Below are 27599 nucleotides of genomic sequence, written 5' to 3' on the forward strand. Positions count from 1 at the left end.
GCAGCTCTGTGTCCCCACAAACGTTGCCTTCACACGAGCTCATGGATGTTTCATGAAAAGGGTAAAATATGAGAACAGCATCTTTTATTGTAAAACAAATGTGTAACTGTAGCCTGTCAGTGCTAATGATGCTAACCTTAGTTTTTTTTTGTTTTTGTTGAACACAACAAATCACCTCATCAGTATTACCTCATTATTTAAAAAGGAAGCTTGAACGTTTGAGGAAATGTAGATGGTGTCACTACAACCAAAGTAGTAGAAGTACTTCTTTTCGTCAGACCAATGGATGCACTTAACACACTCGTCAAAGGTCATCCAGTTTAAAATGATACAGTGTTCGTTGTTTAAGAAAATGCCCCCCCCCCCCCCCCCCCCGAAGCTGACTTGAGATATTCTCATTTTACAATATTGAAGAATAAGCGGTCTTACAGAGTACAGTTGGTGTGAAAGATGTACTCCGTTACAGTTAGAAAACTCAGCAGCACTGTGTGTATACGACATCTGGAGGTTAACTCACTAAAATATGCAGTAAAGAGCTTCCCATCCAGTCATCCAGCATTACGCCACCTGATGTGTCCGAGCGCATTAGCACATGGAAATGTGAAATAACCAAATTTTATCATCCATCATTGTTTCAAGTGTTGTATATTTAACCATTTTCTGTGACATTCAGAAGTTGGCCTATTTTTAAGCGTAAGTGCAGTAAATAACACTTACAGTTAACAATAACTGTAAAGCTAGACTGCATGTCCTAAATTTTAAGGATACTGTTATCCCATACATGTCATCTGTTATTAGTTAAGTAGATCAAAAATGTCTCACACTGTTACTGGTATTGAACTGCAGAAGCATTTGAGCAACGTCAGTCTGAAGTTGTGACGTCCTGTATTTTAAAAAAGTTCCACATTGGAAGCCCTGAAGCCCTAAAGATTTTTAGATGCAGTTATCTGAGGTCACATCAGCATGGTGACAAACTTTAATGCTACAATAGCTACTTTTTTTCTTTTTTGCTCTGTTACGTAGCGTCACTAGATTAAAATGCACTTACATTTCATTTTCAACATGGCAGACCTTTAAAGGTTCAAGTCATACCAAATCACATGAGGTGGAACGCTGCTGCTCTGCTGATGTGTGTTGGTCAAACTGCAAAACCTTTTTCTTTTTTTTTTTTTAAATGTTCTCACATTGTTGGCCACAACATTTGACCCAACAGGTATCGTTCAGACAGAAGTGCTGCTTAGAACAAATGTTCTTGACCTCTGTATTCTTTAAAACAGTTTTTGAGACACTGCACGGATCACCTGTAAACTGGCAGCCAATGGGCGCACCAATCCGTCACAACTCATCTGTTAATCAGCATCGTCAGTGTGCATCTGTCTGAACGGGCCTCAGAGAGCAGCAGCTGTTTGTTCCACGAATCCGCTAAAAGGTCAAACGGACAACTCTGAATACCGACGCTCTGTGCTGACCAGGTCACTGATCTCAGGGTTGCTGCCTGTCCCTTCTAAAACATAAAAGCACATGTTCCTTTCCAGGCAGGAGAGAAGTTAACCCTGACCCCACTCACACTCAGGGGAATGATGTACAGACTCACCTGGTGGGAGGCAATCCTTTTAGTGGCTTTTAAGGTGGAAAAATAAAAGCATGTCAGCTGGGTGGAAAGTAACAAAAACAAGTAAAGATTTTTTTTTATGACTTGCTGAGTGACTCTCAGCGTCTCCGCCAATAATCTGAGAGTCTCTCTAACTGCATGCAGAGCAGATGGAAAGCTCACTGCAAAACCTTTTTCAACCTGTGGGAAATACAAAACGTTATGGTATGGATGTAATGTCATAGTAAGGAACAGAAAAGTGCTTTTAAATATGTTGACCTATCTATATTTGTGTCTGAAGCAGAGGTCATCCAGCCCTTATTTTCCACAGTGGAAGGTGGCAACCCTGGCTACATGATGTGACCTGGGGCAACAGCATTGTAATTTAGCGCTCCCCTGTTACCTGTTTTGTTCCTGTCAAACTGAACTGGATCTGAGCAGGTTGTCCTGAGCTTCTGACTTTCGTCCTGAATAGAAAGCAGCATCAGTTCTACAAAGGCTTTCCAGAGCACTTGTCCCTGTTTCCTATCTTTTACTCTGTCACTGTTGCTATCGACAGCCATTGCTCCAAGGCTGTGGAGTTTCTGATGTAATTAGGACTAAAAGGTGACCACCCCCCCCTCTGGTCCTGGCCTCCTCTGCTGCAGAGGCTCAGGGAAGCCAGAGAAGAGAAGCAGTTGAGGATCTGTTGAGATTCAAAGTTTAACAGAGTCCCTCTACAGCATGACAACAATAACGGATCTTAACCAGCAGCCTTCCTGTTCTGGACGCTCCACTTGTGAAATTGGTCATGTGTAGTGGAGATGGAGGAGCCCTCCAGCTGGATGTTGAGTGATTGATGAGATATTGGAAAGAAGATATTTAGAGAGAGAGATTCAGATGATGCTTTCTCTCTCTCTTTCTCTCTCTCCATGAACTGTATGTAGAAGGACGTCTCTCACTAGCGTTGTAACCAGCCTCTAAGTGTTGCACCAATGTCTTAAAATGCTACTGTTGTGCCTCTAAGAGTGTCTGATCTCTCGACTGGGTTTAAGCACTTACGACATTTCTAAAAAAAAAAAAAAAGGATGAATTTGATCTGTACCTCAAACACGCAGAACTGTGGCTTTCTGTTTTTATTTGTATTTGCTTCTAGTTATTTTGGCTCTTGTGCCGTTAGATTGAAACTATAAAGGTAGATTTTATGAATCTAAACTCTTTATCTAGCAGCAGACATTGACATTATAATTCAGTCAAACTTTCTACCTCTACCTTGTCATATATCTTTCTGCAAAAATCATTAGAAATAGTTTTAACCTGTAACAAATGGGCAGTTTTGTACCACTGTTGAAAAGGGGAGTTCAACATTCAACTTTGAAGGACCACACAGGTCCTAGTGGTGTATTCCAGAGTCAAACATTGTTCTCTATACTTGCCTTTAATGATATTTCTACTTATTTACTACCTCAGAGAAGAGACAGGTGACTGTCCATCTAACTGCAGAGAAAATGTCTGTGTAGAGTTTTATTTTTGTCAGAAGAAGCACATGTACTTTGTAGCTCCATAGTTTTTTACTGAGATTAGCTCACAGCAGAATGATGTCCACACTGCCTCTGTCCTCATGTGTCTCTGCCTCTTCAGTCTGGAAGGTTTACTCTGTTCATGAATCCTCAGTCTGACGAAATGTATTCTGAGCACGTCACCTGAAAGCAACACTATCACTAACTGTTCCACATTCACGTTCCTGCAGTGAGTGACGCTGAACACTGAGGGTTTGCTGCTTGGCTTTTCCATCAGACTGGTACATGTTTGAAGATGGGACAGTGTGTCCGTACACAAGTGGAGTCATTCCAGACTGAAGGTGCAGAGGACGCCAGGATTCATTTCACCTTAGGATGGTTCAGTACTGTCGTGTTGTCTGCACGTAGGCTGGCTCTGAGAAGCGCTACAGTGCAGGTTTCACCTCCTTTAATTTAGATAAGTTTTGCATTAGGTGTTTGTATTATCACTTAATAGATTAGAAGACAGTGAAAAGAAAAGAAGTTGTCATTTTCTGATTGTCTGATCATAAAGTAATACAAAATAAATAAATCTTTAGATTTCTACTGTGTCCCTGTGTTTTACCAAGATGGAAGTTAATTAACCAGGCTAACATAGAGAGAGTGAACTCATGGAGAAACCAGTAAACCCAAACGTGTATCCTGTACCCCCAGTCTTCAGCATAACACACAGTGCATGGATAATATCTGATCTGATTTCCATGATAATAAACTTTGTGCACTGTTAAACCAGTGCTCAATATTTTTGCAATGCCCCCCATGAAACTATACTGGTACTGTAACACCTAACCCTAACTACATTATCCACAAATACTGTAAATACTTTTCTGTGTTCCCAGACAGTCTTGTCCTCTTGTGAAGTTGAAAAGGTTACCAGTTGCAATAGAGCACTTGTTTCTTTATTGTCACTGAATCAAATTTAGAGATGTTTTTCACTGCACACATTTTGACTTATGAGGCATTTATTAATTCAGCAGAAGATGCTTTTATTCTCAATAATTAACACACTGGGGGGCAATCTGAGGTTCAGGGTGGGGAACCATTACGCTATTGGGTCTGTCCATGAGCACTTAGTGCACATGCACTGCAGGTAGGCAAGTGTCCCATGTCTGAAATATACCAACACACTGTAGGCTACACTTAACCCACACTGGTTGCACACTTCTCCTGGTACCACTCTGAACATTCAGTGGTCTAGAAATATTGAGCACATTATTATGCAGTGCAGTAGCCGAAATATAATGCCGAGAGATGTAGTACCTGAGGCAGGGCAGGGATGCGGTTTAAAGTATTACTGAGTACAACTCAAGAATCCAGGGACCTCAGAAGGAAATAATGTGTTACTTCATGGTGACACAACCAGGAAATACCGTGCAATGTTCTTTTTCTTTAACCAATCACTATTCCGGTGATTTAATATCATGAATATACACCAATGCAGTAGGAGGCGGTATGCGCCTTGTTGGTTTGCAATCCACCAATAAACACAAAGAAGAATCAGAAGAAGAAGAAGAAAAAAAAAAAAGAAGATGGTCGACGTCAGGAGGAAAGCCGCTCAGCGCCAGTAGGGGGCGGTAATGCAACACAGAAGGAACACTAGTGTGGGAACTGAAGCTTTCTGAAACACTGCATTATGATTAAGTCATCGTGTTGGAAATGGTTCACTGTTTCGAAGCATTTGATACAGTCAAACAGGCGACATCTGACGGCCGAATCCGTGGTATATTTGTATGAATTGATTAAATCTGGGGAAAAGAAGGTCTCACTGCTCTCATTATTGTTATTTAGTTCAATAAAGCTTGTAATATAAAAACACGTGACACCCGAGTTGGCACGGGTGTGACGTAATGAATCGTCATTTGGGGTGGTCACGTGATCTTTGGCATGAGGAAGCGAGATATTGAAATATCTTACCGCGATACTTTGAAAGGTCGAGTCTCCTGCTTCAAGCGCAACATCTGTGGGATAACATCTGTAGGAAGCAGCAGAGCAGGTGGTATCGAAAGTTTGGGAAACATGTATTGACGTTTTTTAGGATTTCCATTAAACCTACACTGTCTGCTGCTAATTAAACGGGGAAAGCTTGTCTGCGCTCGCTTGAAACCTTCTGTGACGCCCCCTTCACTTAGCATAGATAGCTAACATTAACGCGAATTAACGTTACTAACATTCAGTAGGAAGGTTCGCCGCTAGTTAGCTTGTAGAGATTTCAAAAGCCGACGGGCCAGGATGCAAGAGGATTATTGGTGAGGAACGACCCCCCATCCACGGTAAGTCACGGAACCGAAACAGTTGACAGTGTGTTAGTTAGCTGGCTAACGTCTCTGTGGCAGCTAGCTGCTGATCTAAGTTCACTTAGCTGGAGGGCTAACTTAGTTAGCTTGTAATTGAGCTGGGATTCGACCCCACTCAGCGCGTCGACATGCCAGTCAGGACTAGGAAAGGTAAAGCAAATGGACGTTGATAACACAAGGACAAGGACTGATAAACATTCGACTAATACGAGAGACATACGCTAGATTTGTAACGTTAAACAGCTCGATGACATGTATCCTAACAAAGGCTAGCTTGCGCTGATGTTATTTAACTTAATAGAACTCTGCTGCTGTCTGTGTAGCTTTTCAGTTTGGGTTTGTATTGGTGTTACATTCAGTTTTTTAAAAGAGTAAAATACGACATTCAGACCATGCCCACAGTGTTACCTTCAAACTGTGTGAAAGGTCACAGCTGAGTAATGGCCTCGACCGCTCTGCCTCACTGTACAGGCGGTGAGCACTGTTAAAATCTGCTGCAGTACAGCAAAACGGCCCTGCAGTTAATAACGTTACTGCTTTAGAGAAGATTCGCCCACAGGGTTCAGTATTAGTTGACTCTGTGTCAGAGAGCTGTTGATTAAACTTTTGTCATTTCTGAGTCCGCCCTTTATAAGGTAAGGCGTTCCTGTTATTTTGTCCACTCAGTATATGTTTCAATGCATGAACAACTAGGGCATACAGGAACCACAGCCTGCAAATTCCTTACAAAAATACTAACTTATTAGATATTTAAATTGCAAACCAGTACTATTGAATTATTATATTTAACTATTGAATTATAGAATAGTAAAGGCTGGTAGAATTTTATCTTTTTATTATCAACATTTCCCCTGAACATACATACATACATACATACATACATACAAGCAAGAGAAGACACACAATACATAAAAAAGACACTAGACAGGCAATGAAACTGACCTTTTTACTTATTAACCCACTAAAATACAGATCGATCTCTCAGCCCCACCCAGGTAGTGTCCTCACACAGAGGCCAAGTACTACTGAATGCTGATTGGTTACCTGTACTGATGTACATTGTTGTTGGGGGCATGACAGGCAGTGACTGGCATGTTCAAGGTAATTACCGCACAAACAGCCGGACCTTTCCCAACTGTAGATCTCTGACAGTGGGTGCTGCTGGTGGAGACTTCAGAGAGTACCATGACATCACATTGTAATAACTGCACGTCCTCTTGTTCTTCTTTCGCATCAACAGATAAGCTGTGAGATCAGGTTCATGTCCTTCTCAGTGGCAGTGAAATCCTGAAAGCGCTGGTTGAATTCTGTTATCAGAAATGTGAGCAAAGTCACACATTTCCCCGTTTTGACAGAAATGTTGTTTGAAACTGGAGATCATTTATTGCAGAGTTGGGTTAGGGCTAAGTGTGCAGCATTGCAGTCACTGATTTGTCTGAAAAAGTCAAAGCCTTACAACAAATCAGTTCATGTGTGCATACATTTACGCTTTTGTTCAACGTGTTCAGATGGCCAGTCCTCCTGTTCATACTGGCCAATAAATGATCCCATCTATATTTGCTTTCAATGTAAATGATGGAGGTTTTGTGCACAAATACAATCAAAGGTTTATCTGAAACTAATGTCAGGCTTGATTTGTCCAACTCTGCAGTCGAAGTTGAAGAAAAACTGTTGATTTTGTCCCCCATCACTTACATTGAAATTGCATTGAGATGGGATCTTTTAATGTCCAGTATGAACAGGAGGAACGATTACAGCAGCCTTTACCTGTTTCAGTGTTCATATGAGCACCTGACTGCTGTTAACAGGTTGTGAACTTGTCCTTTTTCACCATCACAACACCCAGCTGGGCGGCTCTGGTGCAGAGTGCTTCCTGTAATTGATATTCCCATATAGTGATAGTGACACCAGTGTTCACAATAGGAACTGCATTTTAATATAGTTTGAGGGCCAAATATCATTATAATTTTAAAATACCTCCTGGGCCAGATAAATGAAGGTGTCAGGCCCACAAGGCCAACGGGCAGTAGTTTGGACACCCCTACTTTAAGCTGTTTGTCAATCCAGTCTACAGAGACATGGTGAAGGGCTTTGAAATAGATATCTCATTCGTACTACCCCTGCTGTAAATGTTTGTCTCATCTTCTTTCACTACAAGTGGACTTCAGGGACACTTTTGTCAGAAATGCTTTATAAGGATGTTTTTGATGTTTTGTCTCCTGTCTAGTGCCATGTCTCTGGTTTTCCCACGACCCAACACCAACGCAGTCCACGGCAAGAAGGATAAGAGACTGATGGCGGAAGTGAATGCGTCGCCGCTCAAGCATTTTGTCACAGCAAAGAAGAAGATCAATGGGATCTTTGAACAATTGGGGGCCTACATCAAGGAGAGCGCTTCCTTTCTGGAAGGTACCCTCCCGCCTGCCATGTGCTTTCTAGCCCCTTTCAGATATACACCCACTTTATGAAAATCTCGACTGACTCAATCTTCCACATTTAGGGGACAGCCCTACAATGTTGGCATCAAATGTCTGGTCAGATTCATAATCCTGTTTACTAAGTTTTACTATCACATAGTTATAATCATCATTTAGAATGCATTTTATTATGCTTGTGTTTACAACAATTAAAAACATTTGACAACTTAAGCTTATTTTGTCAAATTTTGGTTTGGTTTGAAAGATTTTGGTAGCAGTACTGAAACTCAGGTATTATATTGGCAGTACTATTGGAAAAAAACTAAAACCTGCCCTAGCATCTCTAATTTAAAAAAAAAAAAGAATTTTAAGACAACTGACGGGCTAAAGCCACCCAACAACATATTTGACATCAGTCTGAAAACATTCCAAATATCTGGTAGAACAAGCATTATGTTGTACTGCCTGGCTAATACAGAGGCTGTCTATGGAAACTCCAAGTATGACGGGAATGATTGACCTCTGTCTGATGCCCTCCACATGTTAGATACTCACAAAAATGATGAGCTGGACCCGGTCACCACAGAGGAGCAGGTCCAAGAGGTCCGGGGTTACCTCGCCAAGGTGGCAGGGATTGGAGAAGTGCTCGCGCGCAGGCACATGAAGGTGGTCTTCTTTGGGAGGTATGTATATATGCTTCTCGCTAGTTTTAGAACTTCCTTTGTCTACATTGATTAAAGCCACCTTTGTTTCTTCATTCTTGGTTTCAAATCCAATTCTTAGTAGCCATAAAAGATCTACAAATGTTAAATTTGACCTGAAACTTTAGGATTAAACAACTGAAAGTAAAACTGTGGAAAGATTGCCAGTTAAATGCTGACAGACATGTCTTTTGTTCTATAGGACCAGTAATGGAAAGAGCTCAGTGATCAATGCCATGCTGTGTGACAAGGTGCTGCCGTCTGGAATAGGACACACCACCAACTGCTTCCTGAGGGTGGAGGGCACCGATGGCAACGAGGCCTTCCTCCTCACCGAAGGCTCTGAGGAGAGGAAGAGCATAAAGGTCAGCAGAACTCACTGAGTGCCTTTACAGATGTATCAAAACAAGTCCAGCCTGTGGAGGTGCAATGTGTCTATAAACCCAGCTGATGCTGACGACGTGTGTGTTCACAGACGGTGAACCAGCTGGCTCACGCTCTCCACCAGGATGAGGACCTGGACGCCGGCAGCTTGGTCTGTGTCATGTGGCCTAAAGCCAAGTGTGCTCTGCTCAGGGATGATCTGGTGTTGGTGGACAGGTTGGACTCGAGTTAACACTATTTCATTAACAAATACATGTCCATCACGTTTGTCCCTGAAGCTTTTTGTGTGGAAAAATGTTGAATAAAATACAGATACCTCTATGTTTGTAAAAGGAGAATATTTAATTTCAGTTTTCTCTTGCCTAAAAGCTGCCATGCTTACTTGTCAAAGACGGCAGTTGGCTTATTCCACTTCCTGTTTCCCCCTCCAGCCCAGGTATCGATGTTACCACAGAACTGGACAGCTGGATTGACAAGTTCTGCCTGGATGCTGATGTGTTTGTTCTGGTGGCAAACTCCGAGTCCACGCTGATGCAGACGGTGAGACACGACAGCTGTGTGTCAACATGATTAAAATGGTCTGTGAAGAAGTTTGAGACAAAGGCTTCCAGTCAGCTCTCGAACTGAGTGAACCGTTGAATGATGAGATAAAAGTGGAATAATCTGCTGTCGTCAACACAATGCTGATATTTTTAATGTATCCTCTACTTTAAAACTGCTGTGAATGATGTGTTTCCACAGGAGAAGTCCTTCTTTCACAAGGTCAATGAGCGGCTCTCCAGTCCCAACATTTTCATCCTCAACAACCGCTGGGACGCCTCAGCCTCAGAACCTGAGTACATGGAGGAGGTCAGTCTGCTTCATGTGGAAAACACCTACACCTGGAAACACACAGGAATTAAAAACATGGTGGCATGTTTTACGTTTTGGATGATGAATGCAAAATCCACTGCTTTATGGCTGTTGCGCACCACTGGTTTAAGCAGCTTCATGCTGTGGGGACGTCTGCTGCCTCCTGGTTCCCGTGAGAAGGATTTTATGGGCTTGGTTGTCCTTAAAGATGAAGGACCTTGTTGAAGTGTTCATTGGTATACAGAGAGAGCAAAGCCCATGTGTGCGTGCGCTGTGGTGTAGTACACTCTTAACCTGCTGCTGAGTCAGCAGTATCCTTAGATAAGCCAGGTGACCAGCTTAACTGGTATTACCATTCCCATCGCTCCATGTGGTCTGCTGGAAGTGAACTGAGGATCACCTTCTTCTTCACAGGTCGCTGCACTCCCTGACTAATATCCTGTATCTAAGTTTAAAGCCTTCTCAGTTACGCCGGGTGTTATGGAGCCATGTTGATACTATAGTTAGGTTTTATTTGCTCAGGTTTGGAAATATCTGCGGCTGATGTATGCTTTCTTCGGTAACTCCATTGTGTCAAAGCACAATGAACAAAAAAACAAACTGATTTGCGGCTGCATATTTTTTAAAAATGGTGGCTGAAATAAAATGCTGTGGGTACTTGACCAGTCAGAAATGTCCAGCGCTGCAAGCCTCATCCCCAAAGTCCCTGTACTTTTGGAAAGTACTAGCCCCTGAACAGGGACTTTTCGGGGGTAAAATAATCTCCCCGGAACTTAATTTACACCCTGGTCCCTGCAGTGGAAACCTCCTCCTCCACCTCTCAGTCTCGGTGCTTGTTGTTTTTTTTCTTCTGCATTACTTCATGTTCAATAAAGTGTGTTGTTGCTGTGTCAGGTCCGCAGGCAGCATATGGACAGATGCTCCAATTTCCTGGTGGATGAGCTGGGTGTGGTGGACCGAGCCCAGGCCAGTGACCGCATCTTCTTCGTCTCTGCTAAGGAAGTACTCCAGGCTCGTGTGCAGAAGGCCCAAGGAATGCCTGAAGCAGGTGGGGATGGTGTTCATATCAGAATAACATGACCTGTGTATTAAATCACACAATGCTGGAGCAGACAAATGATCTCTCAGGTCAGTGATGGTCTCCCAGCCTGAACACAGAGAGCAGGTTTCCACAGTTCAATATGTTGTTGCCCTGTTTCAGGTGGAGCGCTCGCAGAAGGTTTTCAAGCCAGAATGTTTGAGTTCCAGAACTTTGAAAGGCGATTCGAGGTAAGGAGTAAGATTATTTATCATGATGGTAAATGTATCACTGTGACTTCAATAACACTCCAGCATTGATGGAGGCAGGCTAGCAGTTTCCCACTGCTTCCAGTATTTGTGCTAAGCTAGGCTAAACACATCCTTGGCCTTTCTCCATACTGGACACACAGATATGACTTGGCTGACATGGCAAACAAGCATATTTCTTCTCATAAATAACTATTCATTATTGTAACTAAACTTATGAGAGTAACAGTTGTATGTTGACCATTGTGTAAAGTAACTAAGTAAATAGTGAAGTGTCCAGTGATTGAGTTGATGTCTGGGTTGTTGTGGATGGTTGCTGATGTGGCTACTGTGTGTAGGAGTGTATCTCACAGTCAGCCGTGAAGACCAAGTTTGAGCAGCACACAGTGAGGGCCAAGCAGATCTCTGAAGCCCTGCGCCGCATTATGGATTCTGTACACATCGCTGCACAAGAGCAGAGGTGAGTCGGGTTTTAAAAGCAGATTGTGCATGTGTATGGACAGAGACTGTATGTGAAACAAAGCCCCCAGATACCTTTGCGTGGGTACACATCATCTGGGCTGCAGGGCTGTAAGCACTTGTAATTCAGCGATGGAATTATTGGAGAAACTACAATTCACAGTGTTATCAGTTTGGTTGGGTATTGTTTCAATTTTATTGATTCCATTTCAGATTCAGCAGTTCTTATCGAATCTTGGTTCCGAGTATTTTTCAGCTGTTTCTGATGAAAAATTTCAAAGAAGGCTTAAGTCCATGGATATTGCTGTGAATAACCCGATATCAATAATGTGTTTTGCATATCTAAACGGAGGAGACATGACATTCACCCACTTTCTCCTTACTCATCTTCCCCTTCATGGCTAAAGTGAAAGGAGTTTCTGTACTAGTGGGGCTCTCTGGGGAAGAGCCAGAGGTGGAGGGGTTCTCTCTGAAGTCGTATCTAAGAAAAATATATATTAGAATAATTTGTAGACTTGCAAATGTCAGTGTGCCTGAGCGTGAGCGTTAACGTTAGCTGTATTCCTGGTGGGACAGCAACACATCGAACACAGTGCTTTCCTTCAGATTCACGCCGTGTTGAAGTAAATGCTTCAACATATTAGAGGTGCTTCCTCCCTTTCACGAAATGTCCTTACTGCAGGTGTTACATTTTGCTGTGTCGTTATATTTTGCGTTTGCTACGGTCAACCATGGTCCAGGATGTAAACAGAAACGTCTCTTCTCACATGCTTAGTTGATGTACTGCATAACAAAAAAGACGTTAGGTCCGCGTAGCAGGTCCTGGCAGATAAGTGCAACTTTTCTGAACAGTAAAAAGCTCACTGCCGTTCACTCGGGAGCGCAACTGAAATCTGCAAAAGTTAGGAACCGATAAGCAGCATCGAAATGCATGCGTCTTATTGAATCCACAGTTCTTCGGGTTCCAACTCGCAACTGGTTCTTGATACCCAACCCTAGTTATCAAATGGCAATCAGGTGTGTGGTGTACTACAGTGCACCAACAATAGGTCAGCCTGCACCATGGCTGTCCCACAGACCTGTGTGTGTTTGTGTGTAGGGTCTACTGTCTTGACACCAAGGAGGACCGTCAGGATCGATTGGAGTTTATAGACAAGCAGTTGGACCTGCTGACCATGGACTGTAAGGCCAAGATCAAGAAGATTACTGAAGAGGTGGAGAGACAGGTGAATCCCAACATGACATCATAACATGCATTCCTTCTCAGCAGTGGAACAGCTGATTTAATTATTTCCTCTCTTATCAAATAAAAGTTCAACATGTGACTCAAAAGAAGTGTTAGGAGATGCTGATTGTCCTGGTTCAGTTCTAACAGAGGGAAAGCTTAAGGGAACTCTTACACAGGAAGTCATTTTTTTTTACCCCTGCTCTCCGCTCATGTTCAGGTGTCTAATGCCATGGCAGAGGAGATCAGGAAGCTCCATGTGCTGGTGGACGACTTCCACATGGACTTCCACCCATCACCAGTGGTGCTCAAGGTCTACAAGAATGTGAGTTTAACGTCTTTGAAAGCCTTCTGTCTGTCTGCCACTTTTTACTCTGCACATTCAGATGTGTGTGTGTGTGTGTGAGTGAAGAGCTGCCACACTGTCCGTACTGTCCTTAGTGTCCATAGTCATGGAGGCTTGTGCCTTTGCCAATGTCGGGACTAATGGCAGAGGTAGTTTCAGCTGCTCCTGAGCCTTGCAGAGCTTTTGATTGACTTTTTGCATTCATCCGAAAGGCATCTTTAGTCCAAACTATTATGGGGAATAGTACTGATATTTGTGTCTGTGACCATGCTCACTAGTTTGTTGGGTCCATGACAGGGGGTCTCTGTTCTCACTTCAACCTGTCCTCTCACACAGGTGCAGAATATATGTGCATGTCAGCAGTTAGCTGTCTGTCAGCTGTTGTGTTTTTGGTCGTTGTCAGCACTAGTTGTTGAGGTTGACTCTGGTGGTGTCAGGGCCTGTACACACAATCGAGCACAAGTGCTGTCAGACTAGCTCATTTACAAACACAGCTGAGCATGTGCTGTGTAGTCCCCAGACAGATCTGTCACTAACTGGTGGAGCTTTTCCTTTCTCCTCAAGTCTTAGACTTGTGTTCTGAGCCACATTCATATCAGCATAAAATATGACTGTCTGAGATCAAACAGGATAAAAGTGTAATCCTGGATGTAATGACACAGATGTGTGTGCATCCTGGAGTATTCCTGCTTCCAACAGGATCCCTCAGAAATGTTTTCCACCCTCCTACAGCCAGTCTGGTATCTCCATACTGCACAGTGTTCAGCTCATCCCTGGCCTCCTGTTGGCTCACTGAACCTGTATAAAGCCCATGTAATCTGTGTTATGTAAGAGCAGTCCAGACTGAGTTATGATGTAAGTGCTGCTCCTGCCTAAGCCTTTCTATTAACATCTGTGATAAAGCACAGGCCACTAAACGTTTCTCCTTTCTCTGTAACAAAGTCTAATAGCTGTAAACCTGAACCTGACTCGAGCATGAGATCTACATGGTTAGTATTTGAGATACAAAGCATCCATGGATGACCAACTGTCATGATTATTCATTTCTGCATTCATTCTTTCACATACTCTCCTCCAGTTACTATATTCACCCTCTTGATTAATAGGAAGGTCAATGCTGACAGATCACATTAATCGAGAGTCACTGGGCCTCATGTATGAACCAGTCATGCGAACTGATTTCTTCTTAAGAGAATTTGTGGCATTCAGCAGCTTTCTCATACTTTCCTCGTGTTCTGTTTTGTTAACAAACAAAATTCACGAGTCGTGTTCAGACATCTGGACTCTCTCCACGGGGGGGAAACCGTCAGACCTGAAGTCATGACGCCTTATTCTCGATATCATACCGAAATTAACTAAAATAAAATGTAGAACTAAAACAAACCTAAAGCTGAATTCATATTTTGTTCACCATATCATCATCATGGCTCCCAGTTTACTGAAAGTTTTCTTTTTTAGACTAAACCTCCTCGCATCTAAGTCATGGACCGCTTTGCTTTAGAAAGATGTGTTTTAGCATCTAATGGCAGTTGTATTATTAATATTTTCTAGTTGTTTTAGTTCTCTGACACCACTATACTGACACTGATCAATCTGTCTGCTGATTTCCAACAGCAGGGCTTTTTTTTATTCTGTAGTAACATTTTTATGAATGAAACTTGCCCACAAACAAAGCAGAACAGGCAGCCTTATATGGTCATTTCAGGGGCGTTGATTATGCTAATGATGAAATCTCACAAACATTCACCTCCTCATGAACCGGTTGACTTCATCAGGCTGAAGTTTGTGTTGTGAAGTGTTTGAACACTTTGAACAAACCGGACAGAAAAAAGTACGAGAGGTTTAGGATAAATGTTTCATGAGGCCCAGTTTGTGGTAGCGTGGATGTACATGTAAGGAAAATAAACAGCAGTAGTTGTGTTTTATTGACTGTTTCTTTGTTGTGGTTGTTTTTCTTGTGCTTGAAGGATCTCCACCGGCACATAGAGGAGGGTCTTGGCAAGAACATGTCAGAGAGGTGCTCCACCTCCATCACCGGTGCCCTGCAGGCCACACAGACGGACATGATCGGTAACCGTCCTCCAGTTTACACCTGAGACAGCTGACCACAAACAGCCACCTGTTTACTCTTATCACTGTCCTGCGAGCATAATGTCACTGGCTCCATGCATGTTACACTGTTTTCTATGACTGTAGTATCTGTATGTAGCCACACTGTGTGTTACTGACACCTGTGGTAAATCATGACTGAATATATTATCTTGACACACACACACACACACACACACACACACTGAAGTGTTTGCTGTCCATGTGTGTGTACAGAGGGTCTGAAGCCTCTGCTGCCCAGCCCGGTCAGAGAGCAGGTAGACAAGCTGGTTCCTCGTCAGTGCTTCAGCCTCAGTTATGACCTGGCCTGTGACAAGCTCTGCAGTGACTTTCAGGAGGACATCGGCTTCCACTTCTCTCTAGGCTGGACCATGCTGGTCAACCGCTTCCTGGGGCCCAAGAACACCCGGCGGGCGCTCATGGGCTACAATGACCAGGTAGCACCTTCAGCAACATAAACCCCCTCTTCCAAACCAGTGTGGCTGAGACTGAGTAGATTTACAGTATTCTGAAAGGGTCTAGTTAAAGAATATTTGACCCTCAAGAGCTTATTTGGCACATGGCATTATTTTAGTTGATTTTGACTTCTTAATCTCCAGATTCATTCTTATTAGCTTTAACTTTACATTCAGTGTCATTGAAACTCATTGTGTAAATCCTTGATCTCTAACAAAGGTGTTGAATGTATTCTTCTTTATTGGCAAGCAGTCTTCTTTTTTCCTGCCTTTGCTAGCACATTACCACCAAGGCATTATTGATTATTATTCTGATACTGTACAGGCTCTCCTCAAACAGGACCTTTCCCCCTCTATGTGACTCGTACGAGAGACCTGGTCCACTCCTGAATTTTGTTAAATGTGAGAAAATTAGTGATCTTAAATCGCTGGTACATGTAACTCAAGAATGAATCACAAATTGTAAATTATTTTTTTTGCATGAGGTCCTTATATAATGAAGAACAGTACATAAAAAACATTTTATTTGTCTTTTTCTTGCTATTTGATCCTCAGAGTCAGTATTTGAAGCTTCTGAGCTATGTACATCTTGGTTGTCAGATCTCACTCTTTTGTCCTGAGAAAGAATAAATAGTTATAGTATAGGGATGAAGAAAACTCCACATGTGACATTTCTGTACAGCTGTTGTTCTGCACTCGTAAATTACAGTCTTTTCAGATTAGCAGCCTACTAATCGTGTAACTAAATGACCTAAAAAAAAGTACAGCACTGTGACACCAGTGACTACAGTCGTGCTTCAGAGAACCCTTGTTTACTGTGAGCCGGTCTCTGTGCTCTGTTCTCCCTGCAGGTCCCCCGGCCCCTGGCCCTGACTCCAGTCAGCACCAGCATGCCTCCGTTCCCACAAAGCTCCATGACCCAGGAGGAGCTGATGGTCTCCATGGTGACCGGTCTTGCCTCCCTTACCTCCCGTACTTCCATGGGCGTCCTCGTGGTTGGCGGCGTGGTGAGGACACACACACACACACACACACACACACACACACAGTTAGATCAGAGATGAATGAAATGTGAATAATAAAGAAGGTCAAAGGTGAAAGAAGACTGTGGCTCAGGAGGTCCATAGTTTAAACTATATGGTTTAGTATATAGTTTATTATTATAGCTTATATATATATATATGTAAGGGGCAATGTCTGACGAGGTGGGAATTAATGGACGACAGGGAGGCCAATAGTTTTAGTTCACCAGGAAAAACTATCATCAACAGTAATGTGGACAGAGCCGGATCTATGTTACTGTAGATATCAGGGTTCAGCCAGACCTAAAGCCCTGTTGGTGTGTGCAGATCTGGAAAGCAGTGGGCTGGCGTCTGATCGCCTTGTCAGTGGGTCTGTACGGGCTCCTCTACATCTACGAGCGGCTCACCTGGACCACCAAGGCCAAGGAGAGAGCCTTCAAGAGACAGTTTGTGGACTACGCCAGTGAGAAGCTGCAGCTCATCGTCAGCTACACCGGATCCAACTGCAGCCACCAAGTCCAGCAGTGAGCATGTTCACCAACACACACACAGTTACAGTTATTACTATGCTCCTCAGAGCACTTGTGTCAGTTTCATCAGTGATGTGAAAATGAGAATTAAACATGAAATAATAACCAGCGAACCCTTTGTTGCTCTAATGTTTTCTAACCCTGTTTGTGTCCCTGCGATCTGTGGTTATCAGGGAGTTGGCCGGTGTGTTTGCTCAGCTCTGCCAGCAGGTGGACGTCACCCGTCAGAACCTGGAGGATGAAATCACCGACATGAACAGCAAGATCGAGCTGCTGGACAGCCTGCAGAGCAAAGCTAAGCTGCTGCGGTAAGACCCTCACTGCACATATACAAACAGTCAGACAGGAGGACGAGCGTGCAAGTACTACATGTTGGTGGAGCATAATCATGCCTGTAAAAAGGCTGTGTTGGGATGACATTAAAGAACAAGTTGTTAACAGTTAAAGGCTTGAAGTCACCAGGTTTCCTCCTGCAGCCTGCAGGTTGTATGTCCAACCAAAATGGAGCTTTGTAAAAATGGTTGCCAGACTGGATAAATCTGACACGAACACATGGCCTCATGTGTTAGTGTGAACTTTTAAAAAAAACCTGGTCTGTAAAGTTACTGTGTTACTCATCAGTCTGTATTGACCTCATGAGATAAGTGTGGATATTATTAACGCGTATGTGTGTGTTTTATTCTGTTAGGAACAAGGCGGGCTGGCTGGATAGCGAGCTCAACATGTTCACCCAGCAGTACCTCCATCACAGCAAGTAAATACATGGAGCATCAGCCTGAGAGACTGAACAACACCTGCTGAAGGTCCCCCTCTAGTTGACACACTTTTGTATTTTAATGAGATTAAATACTCAACAATGTTCTCAACAGAAGAGGAGTAATAGAAGTGGAAGGAGTCACTGGGTGGTTGTGATATGGATATGAGGACATGAGCTCTGTCCTGTGGTCAGCTGGTGACTCGTCACACAGAAATAAAAAGTAGAAAAAACGGATCAGCTGTTAGAAGCCACAACATGAAATGTTTAACCACAGACTCGGGACTGATGCTCATGAACCTGAGGTCTCCATGTGGCTGATGGATCTGACTCCAGAACAGAAGTCCGAGCTCTCCTTGCATCCTTATTAGCACTGTTGAGTGACTCGTACCAGCTTCTGACCTTTTAGATTTGATTCCACATTGAACGTGTTTAGATTTGACTTTGTATTTATACATTTTGAAGACTGGACGAGTGCTGAAGTAAAAGGCAGTCCACATGAAAGTGTCTTATGTTAGTAGGATAATGCAATGAATTGACGTCAAGTCAAATAATGAATTTATTCCTTTTTTAAGAGAACAAAGCTCTCTGAAATGATCTTGGTTGAGTAGGTTGTGTAATGGGAAAGAAACTTGATCAAAGTGACAAGAAGGAAAACTACTATTCACTCTTTAAGCTTAGTTATGAGCACCAAATCAATCTCACATACTGATGGTTCATTATTCAAACTGTTTCGTCTGATGGCATCTAAACTAGATATTACTGGTTCACCCTATATAATGTCTTCTTTTATTGAGTGCATTTCCTTTTATTGTTCCTTCTGACAGTAAACATCTTAATTTTTGTGAGGATAAACTGTTTGAATAGATTTTAGGTTGTTCAACAGCTAAGTTATGATTTAGAGGATGAGGCTGCTGTTCTATATTTATATTATTGTCGTCAAATCTCATGTTCAGACTCAAACAAGCAACCTGTTTGTCTGCCTCTCAACACTGTCTGAGTTCCTGTCTGTGGCCCATTAGTTCCTACTGAAGACGCAAGTCTTTAAAATCATATTTTCAAAGGCTCAGTAATTTCCTAAAACAGCTGCTCACTATATATTTTATAAAACGGGGGGAAATAGTGCATTTGTTGGGGACTATTTTCAGCGGCAGATGAATCCACATTTGGTGCCCTAGTGAGTATTTGAAGGGACATGTCGGCCAGTGCAACAGTGTGGCTCACTGCTGTGTGGCACAGAGGAAGAAGATATATCAGGCTGTGATACAGACACAGTGTTTGTTCGTAGAAACATTCATGGTTGGTTTGAGTTTGAACATGAAGAAAAATATAGAATATCACCAGACAGCTATAAATGATTTGTGTTCAGTTGCAACATTTAGCATAGCTACGGAAGATAATTAGGACCATATGCTAATTGTTAACTAATTCAGGTCAGAATTCTGACTTTATCCATCCATCCTTCTATTATCTATAACCGATTATCCTTAAAGGGTGGCGGGGGGCTGGAGCCAATCCCAGCTGACATTGGGCGAGAGGCGGGGTACACCCTGGACAGGTCGCCTGACACACAGAGACAGACAGACTGTATTTACACTCAAAATTCTAATATTGAAATCAGATTTATTTCTCTGGATTCTTTAAAAAAAAAAAACACCAAATGGTGCTCATAGCATCCCCAAATCTCTCGAGGCTGTCGGATGAATCTGTCAATATTAGCTTCTCACAGAGATTTGTGTATCAGCATAAATGTCCTCTATTAAGTAGCTAATAATAACCACATTTAAGGGATTATTATCAGAAATATTAATGACATATCAGCAGAGTCAGAGCCACACATATTTACATACATGCATAACATGATCAGATTCTTTAAACTGTCAGTTATGAGCCTATAAAACCCTCCGACACCTGACATCTGATGTTGGGTATATACTGTCAGTTTTCTCTAATTCAACTCAGAAGACATTCACAGATGTCGCACTATTCACCAACTAACTTCTTTCATGTTGCTCTAATTATCTTCCGTACAGACATACTTTTAGAGAACAGTGTGTTTGATGTGAGACGTTGGCACTCAGCCGATGGCTGCCTCAGTGTCTTGTGTATCTTTGTTACTACAGAGTTGCATCTAAACTACATATGATGGCGTATGTAAGAGTGGCCAAATCCAGCAACAGCCCCCCCCCCTTTTTCAAATGAAATTGCGCTTTTGGTTTGTGTATATAATGTGATTTAATCATTTTGCCTTTCAATTGGAAACAATAGGGGAATGCTGTGGAGGTGCCTGGATTAGTTCAGTATGTAAAAGTCTTGTTTGACTGGACCGTGCTGTAAATGAAAGCCATACACTGCGTGTTGCCAAGTGAGGAGGAAGGCTGTCGTACAACACGTCCGTCAGAGTGAAGATATGCACTTTATGAATTTGCTGCTTTTTGAGTTTTGTTTGTTTTCCCCCAAATGTAAACCACAGACGAGCTGTTTGGCTTCAGGGCGGTGAAAGTACCTGCATGCTGTGGCTGTTGTAGTTTGTTGTCCTGTTGAAATGTTCAAACATATGTATGTAAAACAAAAAACAAATAAAGGTGTCACAATGCAAACCCAGTTTATTTTCAGTATGTTGAACATTTGTGGAACAGTTTGTGACTGTGGAGTCGCAGCTGTTCATCCAGACGAACACTGATGTGTGCCGACGAGTGTTTGGCTGAAACATATGGCTGCACATTCACTTATTTATATATATTTATATATATTTATATATAAATAAAAACCATACAGAATCACAAAAAAACAACACACACATGATGATGGGCCAACACCACAGGACACCTGAGTCAGTTGTAACGCCCAACCCCGATTAGAGACATCGAAATAGAGGAAAGTAACAGAAAAATGGTCTCTAACGTCTCCAAGTGGTCGCAGTATGAACACAAACTGGAAACAATCAATATCCACTTTAATGTACAGTGTTAAGTAACGTCTTGTTCATGATGACACCTGACTAAACACACTGGGAAACACTGGCCTTCAGTTTATTTCATTCAATGACACAAACGTGTGTGCTTCTGAATTAATGAATGACTCTAGTCTTGTTGGCATAATTCATGCAGATCTGTATCGATCGTTGAATCATTTGTTTTGTCTAAGCACAGTTAATTAGCATGCAGCATTTCCCAACAGGTTTGGCTTATCTGTGGTCAGTGTGTGGCCAGCAGGTGGCAGTATGACACCACTGACCACCATCGACTTCATTCAAGTTCAGCCAGTTGGTGGCAGCTGACAACATTTCAGGGCCCCTTTCCTCAAAATGTTCCTCTGAAGTCCCCAGAAAGTTCCCAAAAAGGTTTATATGTACTTGAGGACTCAACCTTGTGATTCTGTTATATTATTCAGTGATAATAAAATTAATTATTAATATTCATTTTGAGTTTGTAAGAAAACAACATATAGTGAAATAGAGAAAAGAAAGTGGCGCTACCTTATTTAGTGGAGCTCTTGCATCACCATCCTCCAGTTAGAGCACTGGGGACGACCAACCTGATGCTCTTTGATGTTCCGAGATCCAGGCAAAAGAACTCTGGAACGATCTACCTATTCGTATAAGACCTGCTCTGACCGGTGAAACTTCTAAGTCACTGCTAAAGACCCACCTCCTCTTGTTGGCATTCAATGAGCTTGACATGTTGACTTCATTTTCGATTGTGCTGCAATTCTTTTATTATTATTATTATTATTATGTTTATTATGTTTATTGTTTTCATTTATTCTTATTTGATATTGTTGTTAAATATTAAATATGATTAAATTTGGTATTTTACCCCTAACCCTAAAGTAAGTAACTTGTACTTAACTACAATTTTGAGTTACTTGTACTTTACTTGAGTATTTCCTTTTCATGGTACTTTATACTTCTACTCTACATTTTACTGCACTACATTTACTTGCCAGCTGTAATGGTTTCTGTAGTTACAGGGGGACACTACAGGCAGAGCGCTGCCTGCTGGTTGTTTTCAGTATTATTTAAAGTTTTGTTGATCTAATTGTTTTAGTGTTGTTGATTGGATATAATTTAGGTTTTTAATTCTGTCTCAATTAGTTTGGTGGCCTCCAGTCACAGGCGTGTTGGTTCTGCAGTTAATCATTTAATATGTTTTAAAGTTCAAATGACAAATTCCCATGTTAATGTACATTTGTCTTTTAACAGTCAGTTTTAGTTGAGGTTATTTCTTTTTGCTCAGTTTCTCAAACTACACTTGATTCCTTTTTACCATATATTTGATCATGTATAAGTATAGATAACTCTTCATTATTAAAATGGCATTGTGATAATTACACCCACAGATCATGGTTTCTCAATAAGCTGCATGTTCTCACCTAAAATAATTATGTTATATATCTATCAACACTCTTTCATTATAAATCTAAGAAATTACTTCCTGTTTGTGGTTCACAATAAAATATCTGATCAGGCTCCTCCAGGTTTGGGCTTAAGGACTTGTTGCTATGACAACTGTTCAGACCAGCTTTGAAGAACCAAAAGATCCGGACTCGTGTCAAATACTCAACATTACGGGACCTGGTCTGAACCCTTTTTATGAAAAAAATGTACGTTATGTGATTATGTATTTCTGATAATAAAATAATTATCACTTTGATATGGATACAGACGGGGTTAATGTGAATACTAACGTGAACATTTGATTGTGGTCAGTCCAATAGATGAAATCATCCCATTCATAGATGGTGTGTGAAAGAGTTGCACACTTCTAAATGAATAAATAAATAAATAGGCCTAAATAAAGTGTGCTGCTCCTGTGGACTAACTGAGTTGTGAAACCTCTCGAGTCTGGACGCTGAGGAACCTTTCTGTTTATTCTAGTTATTCTAACTTTTCTACAGAACTTTTGCAGATTTCTGTTCTGTCTCATTCAGCCTGTGAGGATAATATTAGTTTTGTCACAACAAGATAAGACACTCAATTTCTTTACTTTCTTTCATGATGAACTTGACGCAGTGAAAGTCAGCCAATGTCATCCATGTAGCTTTTATTTCTTTAGGCACATGCTGTGTGTGTTCTGTAGTGTTCAATCTGACTTTCAGTGACAAGACAAGACCAAATATGCTCAATAAATGGGCTTTCATTGGTATCCATGTTCCCCTCTTTCCATTTATATCTTTACAAAGGAGCCCATTGAGCACACAGGAAGATGTGAGAATACACTGTGATGGATCAGTGACGTTACAAGCTTTTTCATCAGCACTCACTCAGTTTAGGCTCTCCAATCAATCTTGTTCATATGACAGAATACAATAAGATTATATTACATGATGGGTAGATGCTAGAAACACTCATTTGTCTTGCTGCTGAAAAGGAGACTATTGCCTCAACTCAAGGTCCACTTACTAGCTTTTTCAGAGCTTTTAACCGCAACCACATCACTTTAATCCAAAGTGCTGTACAATGTGCCTCTCATTCGCATAAACACATCAAGGGCAGCAAGCCACTGTGGAAGCTGCTGGTCTGACCATCAGGACCAGCAGGAGGAGCCGGCGATCGAACCTGTTCTACCTCCTCAGCCACATCTGCCCTGATGATGCTCTCTGATGTTTGACCCCCTGCTAGTCAATGTTGTGACCCTGACAAACTTCCATTCACTGATGATGGTGATGCTCGCTTTATGTTCATTGATCTGACCAGGGTCCCATTCTTCAAACACAGCGTAACCAGTCCAGACTGAAAGGATCCTGTTTGTTCTCATCCAGTAATCTGAGATGAGGTTATCTTGAACAACAATGTGCTCTTATTTTGAAATGAACATAACTAGCTCTCATGGGATTGGCTGAGTGCTGATCACATGACTGTAGTCATGATGTGGTTTCAGACAACACTGTACAAACTATAAAATTAGCAAATTAAACTTTAGATTTTAAAGATAAATCGAGTTGACTAATGAATCCAACAGTGTACAGTTGATACTTATGATTGTACATTTTATTGTTTCAATGAAAAATACCCAAATGTCGTAATTACCTCGTTTTCCATTTCATCGTATGCATTTTTTTCCTTCACAGTATTCACTTTTTTCATGTACTGATCTGATTTGATTGTTTAGCCTTTTTAAAATATAATTTTATTGAGATTTCTCTGTAATTTCATGTTCTCGTGTGAAAAGGTTCATGTTTGGGGTTCATCTTGCTCTGAAGACAGCTCGAGATACATTTTAAGGTGCTTTAAAGAACAAAAACAAATCCAGGTTCGTGTCAAATCAACATTTAAATCAAGCTAACTCAGTTAGCCACATACGAGGAGCTGGGCCAAAGGCCTGCTAGCTAGCTGAAAACTAAACTCGAAAATCAAGAGACACGAGGATAAATGACCTCACGATGTCACAATGGATGAAACTGGAGACTATTTCAAGTTTTCACCTCATGAACCTGTTTTATTTCTGTTAGCTGTTAGCCTTGTTTTATTGTTTCTACTTAAGTACAGCACTTTGTAACCCTATGAAAAGGGATTTGCATTATTATTAGTATTACTATTAATTTACAATGAAAGAAAAAGAAAAGCCTGACTCCATAAGTGGTGCAGAAACAAATTCAGTCACAAAGAAAGTGAAAACCTCAAAGTTCAGCCATTAATTCATATAATACAAACATTGTACCAAATGGATCTCGTGCAGACTGGAGATGTTATTCAACCGCTCAGCATCATCATCATCATGCTATCCACTTTTACTCCTGTGAAAAATTGCTCAATGAATAGGCGCTTCAGACAGCTATTTAGCAAACGAAATGCATCTTGCATGGTGGATCTGCGTTGCTTGATCAACAAAATGGCAACATTGATCCCAGAGGTGGCTCTCAGCCTCATGAAGGTCCCATGCTCTGCTGGCCTGTGAGCCCGTCTTGTTCTTGCTGTAATCGCCTGTGAAAAAACAAGTTAGCGATGCTTTCGACTGAGCCGTAACACGCCAGCAAACAGCAAAAAATACCCGACCGTAAGAAATTAGCTATGTTTCCAGTGCCGGCTTTAACTTTTGGAAATCTTTAACGTTATTTTTGTATTTTCCACTGAGCTCACTGATTTGGACAACTTCTCTTCAGTGATGCTTAATTGAAATGAGGTGTGTGACAGCTCGGAACATATTTCCTATCACCTCCAGTCTCCTTAATTCATAACCTCAGTATTCACCAGTAGGATCTGCTGCTGTCATCTGACCCACATGGAGGCACGACATATGAACTCCTGATGTACCGGGCCAGTTGAAGTTTGAAGTTAGATGTCAACTACACATCAGGCTTTGTTTTGGCCCCTCTGCTGTGGAACTCTGAAACCCAAAGATCCTGCAAACCAACAGTTTATACACCATGTCTCTGTATCAAATGCCCACTCATAATCTTGATTACTGAGGTTTGGCTATGGTGGCCAAAACAGTCAGGGGCCCCCCACAACTCGAAAATAGATGTTAAAATTGTATGGAAATAATTCCCTCCATTTGAAATCGGATTAGCGTTTGAGCTAACGTTTGTGTTTCACTTGTTTAGTGAGACCTCCATGCTTTCTGATGCAGAGGCAAAAAGTAAGTAACAAATAGCAGCATAATTCAGTATGAAATCTCCTGTCAGATACACCGGGATGGATGGATACAAGGAAGAGAAGAGGAGGAAACAAAGAGGTTGAAGCCTGACGGTTGTGAAGCCCCCCTAACCCTAACTCATTGAAACTGTGTTTGGGAATAAGCTGCACCAAAGTGGATATTTCCTCTTGAGGAGGGTCACAATCAAATCTTCATTATTTCAGGGTTGCACTGACATGTTGCATATTTCTAAATGAATGCATTTAATCAAATGACCACACAGCAGATCTGAGGCCAGGTAGTACTGTAGCATAAAAATATCATCACACTGCACAGAGAAGGAGGAATGCAGGGTGAATGGGGGCCCAGCAGCTCATTTCATCCCCCAGGCCCCCTAGCAGGTTAATCCGGCCATAATGGTATCCTTTGTTACTGGACTCCTTTTCCAGTTATTTTATTTTTTAATGTTTTATTGGGAGTTTGAACCAGGCCTTTTTAGGTCCCAAATTTCCATACAGCAGCAGATATAAGTTAAAGAACATGCACAGAATTGCATCTGATAGAAAAAAACTGGTATATTTATTGTTATTGTCTTTAGTGAAAGTCATGTTGTCTGGAGCAGACTTTGGCACTTTTGCTGTTTGAACTGGGGCATTCACGGCTTGGTCACCAAGATCGATTAAGTGTAACCAATTGACACACTGCGTGGTAAATGGGGGCTGCTACTTTCATGTGGCTCACACAGACTCTTTTCTTTTTGGCATTTGTGAAGGCGAGCCTGATCTAAATGATTAATACAAAAACAAGCAACCGGCCTATCACATGATAGGGAGGCTGCAGGACAGTGCATGTCAGCGGAGGACATGTTGGGCACATGGAAGTTTACTTTGTCACAGCCCAAGCTTAGTGAGCTAGACAAAGAGGGAGACCACACAAGATTTAGAGTAATTTAAACAATGTTTTAGTTGAAAGTAAGACAAAGGCAAAGGTAATAAATGAATCTGTAGTCTGCAAGCCAGTGGTGAATGCAATGCTGAATGTGTTGTGTTGTAAAGGCAAAACCAAGGGTAAACCAAACCAAAAGACCCAATGATGATGGCAGGAGAGAGAGAGAGAGACAGAATACAGAGCCAGTCTAAATAACCTAGGCCCAGCATGCCCAGGTGAAAGACAAATTGGATGGCTCCGCCCATCTCTACCTGCAAAAAGAGAACACAAAACAGCAGGAGGAGCACTGACAGAGTCAGAGGTCGTCACAACTGTCTACTGACAATAATATAAAGCAGATCTTTTGATAACACCTGAGGCTGTTTGTATGATTCAAAATGATATTTATAACATAGATGCAGTAGTAGTAGTAGTAGTAGTAGTAGTAGTAGTTCTAGAGCTCTCCGAACTAAAAGTTATTTTAGTAATTACAAGTCATACTTCAGGAAGTATCTACTTCAGTGGCTCTCAGTCTTTCTGGCTTGTGACTCATTGTCAATGGTTACACATGATATGGTTATGGCCCAAAGAGGTCACATTATCCAGCAATTCACAAAAATAAAGCCTAGAGGAACATTTCATTTCATTTCTTTTATTGTTTACAATTTATCCTGGTAATTGTCCCATGACCCCTCAGATTTTATCTGTTTAACCTGTTCAGGGGTCTTGATCCCCACTTCTCAACTATCTCGATAATTTCTGTGAACAAGTTAATCCAATGAGTTGCTTTTAAGTGTCTATGTAAAACATCAAGATAATGAATGGTCCAACCTGTTGAAGAAGTCCAAACTAGTCTAAGCGGACACAAGCACCAGACGTATTCACTCAATGAACCATATTGGACTTAAAAAAAGGAATTAGATAGTTTATATAGTACATCTTTGAAAACATTGTTTACAGTGTGTATGGTCATGGCATATAATTCCTGTGTTAACTAATAATACTTTTTCCTTTTGGTGTTAGTTTGCTTAAATCATGAAAAGTTGGTGGTACTACAATTATGAGTGTGGTGGTCCCTGTTAAAGGTACATTATGCTTACTTCAGTTATTCAATCATACAGGGAAACTACA

The 27599-nt window shown here is 41.6% G+C and overlaps 1 protein-coding gene across 1 annotated transcript; it reads left to right on the plus strand.

Moving 5' to 3' along the window:
- The first annotated feature begins 5134 nt into the window (after positions 1–5134).
- On the plus strand, positions 5135–18646 carry mfn2 (mitofusin 2). Its single transcript, XM_070910214.1, has 18 exons — positions 5135–5399; positions 7651–7832; positions 8388–8523; positions 8744–8906; positions 9017–9141; positions 9357–9465; positions 9667–9774; positions 10672–10825; positions 10979–11046; positions 11403–11524; positions 12623–12749; positions 12969–13073; positions 15062–15164; positions 15420–15640; positions 16510–16665; positions 17008–17204; positions 17384–17518; positions 17899–18646. Exons 2-18 carry the CDS (start codon positions 7655–7657, stop codon positions 17966–17968), a joined length of 2277 nt encoding a protein of 758 aa, XP_070766315.1. The 5' UTR covers positions 5135–5399; positions 7651–7654; the 3' UTR covers positions 17969–18646.
- Positions 18647–27599: the final 8953 nt, after the last annotated feature.

Source organism: Enoplosus armatus, chromosome 8, assembly GCF_043641665.1.
Source record: "Enoplosus armatus isolate fEnoArm2 chromosome 8, fEnoArm2.hap1, whole genome shotgun sequence".
Lineage (NCBI taxonomy): Eukaryota > Metazoa > Chordata > Actinopteri > Centrarchiformes > Enoplosidae > Enoplosus > Enoplosus armatus.

Coding starts and splice junctions, on each gene's coding strand:
- mfn2 (XM_070910214.1), top strand. CDS start 7,655: ATGTCTCTGGTTTTCCCACGACCCAACACCAACGCAGTCCACGGCAAG. Junction 8,524..8,743: donor AAGGTGGTCTTCTTTGGGAG/GTATGTATATAT, acceptor TTTGTTCTATAG/GACCAGTAATGGAAAGAGCT. Junction 15,165..15,419: donor CACACAGACGGACATGATCG/GTAACCGTCCTC, acceptor GTGTGTGTACAG/AGGGTCTGAAGCCTCTGCTG.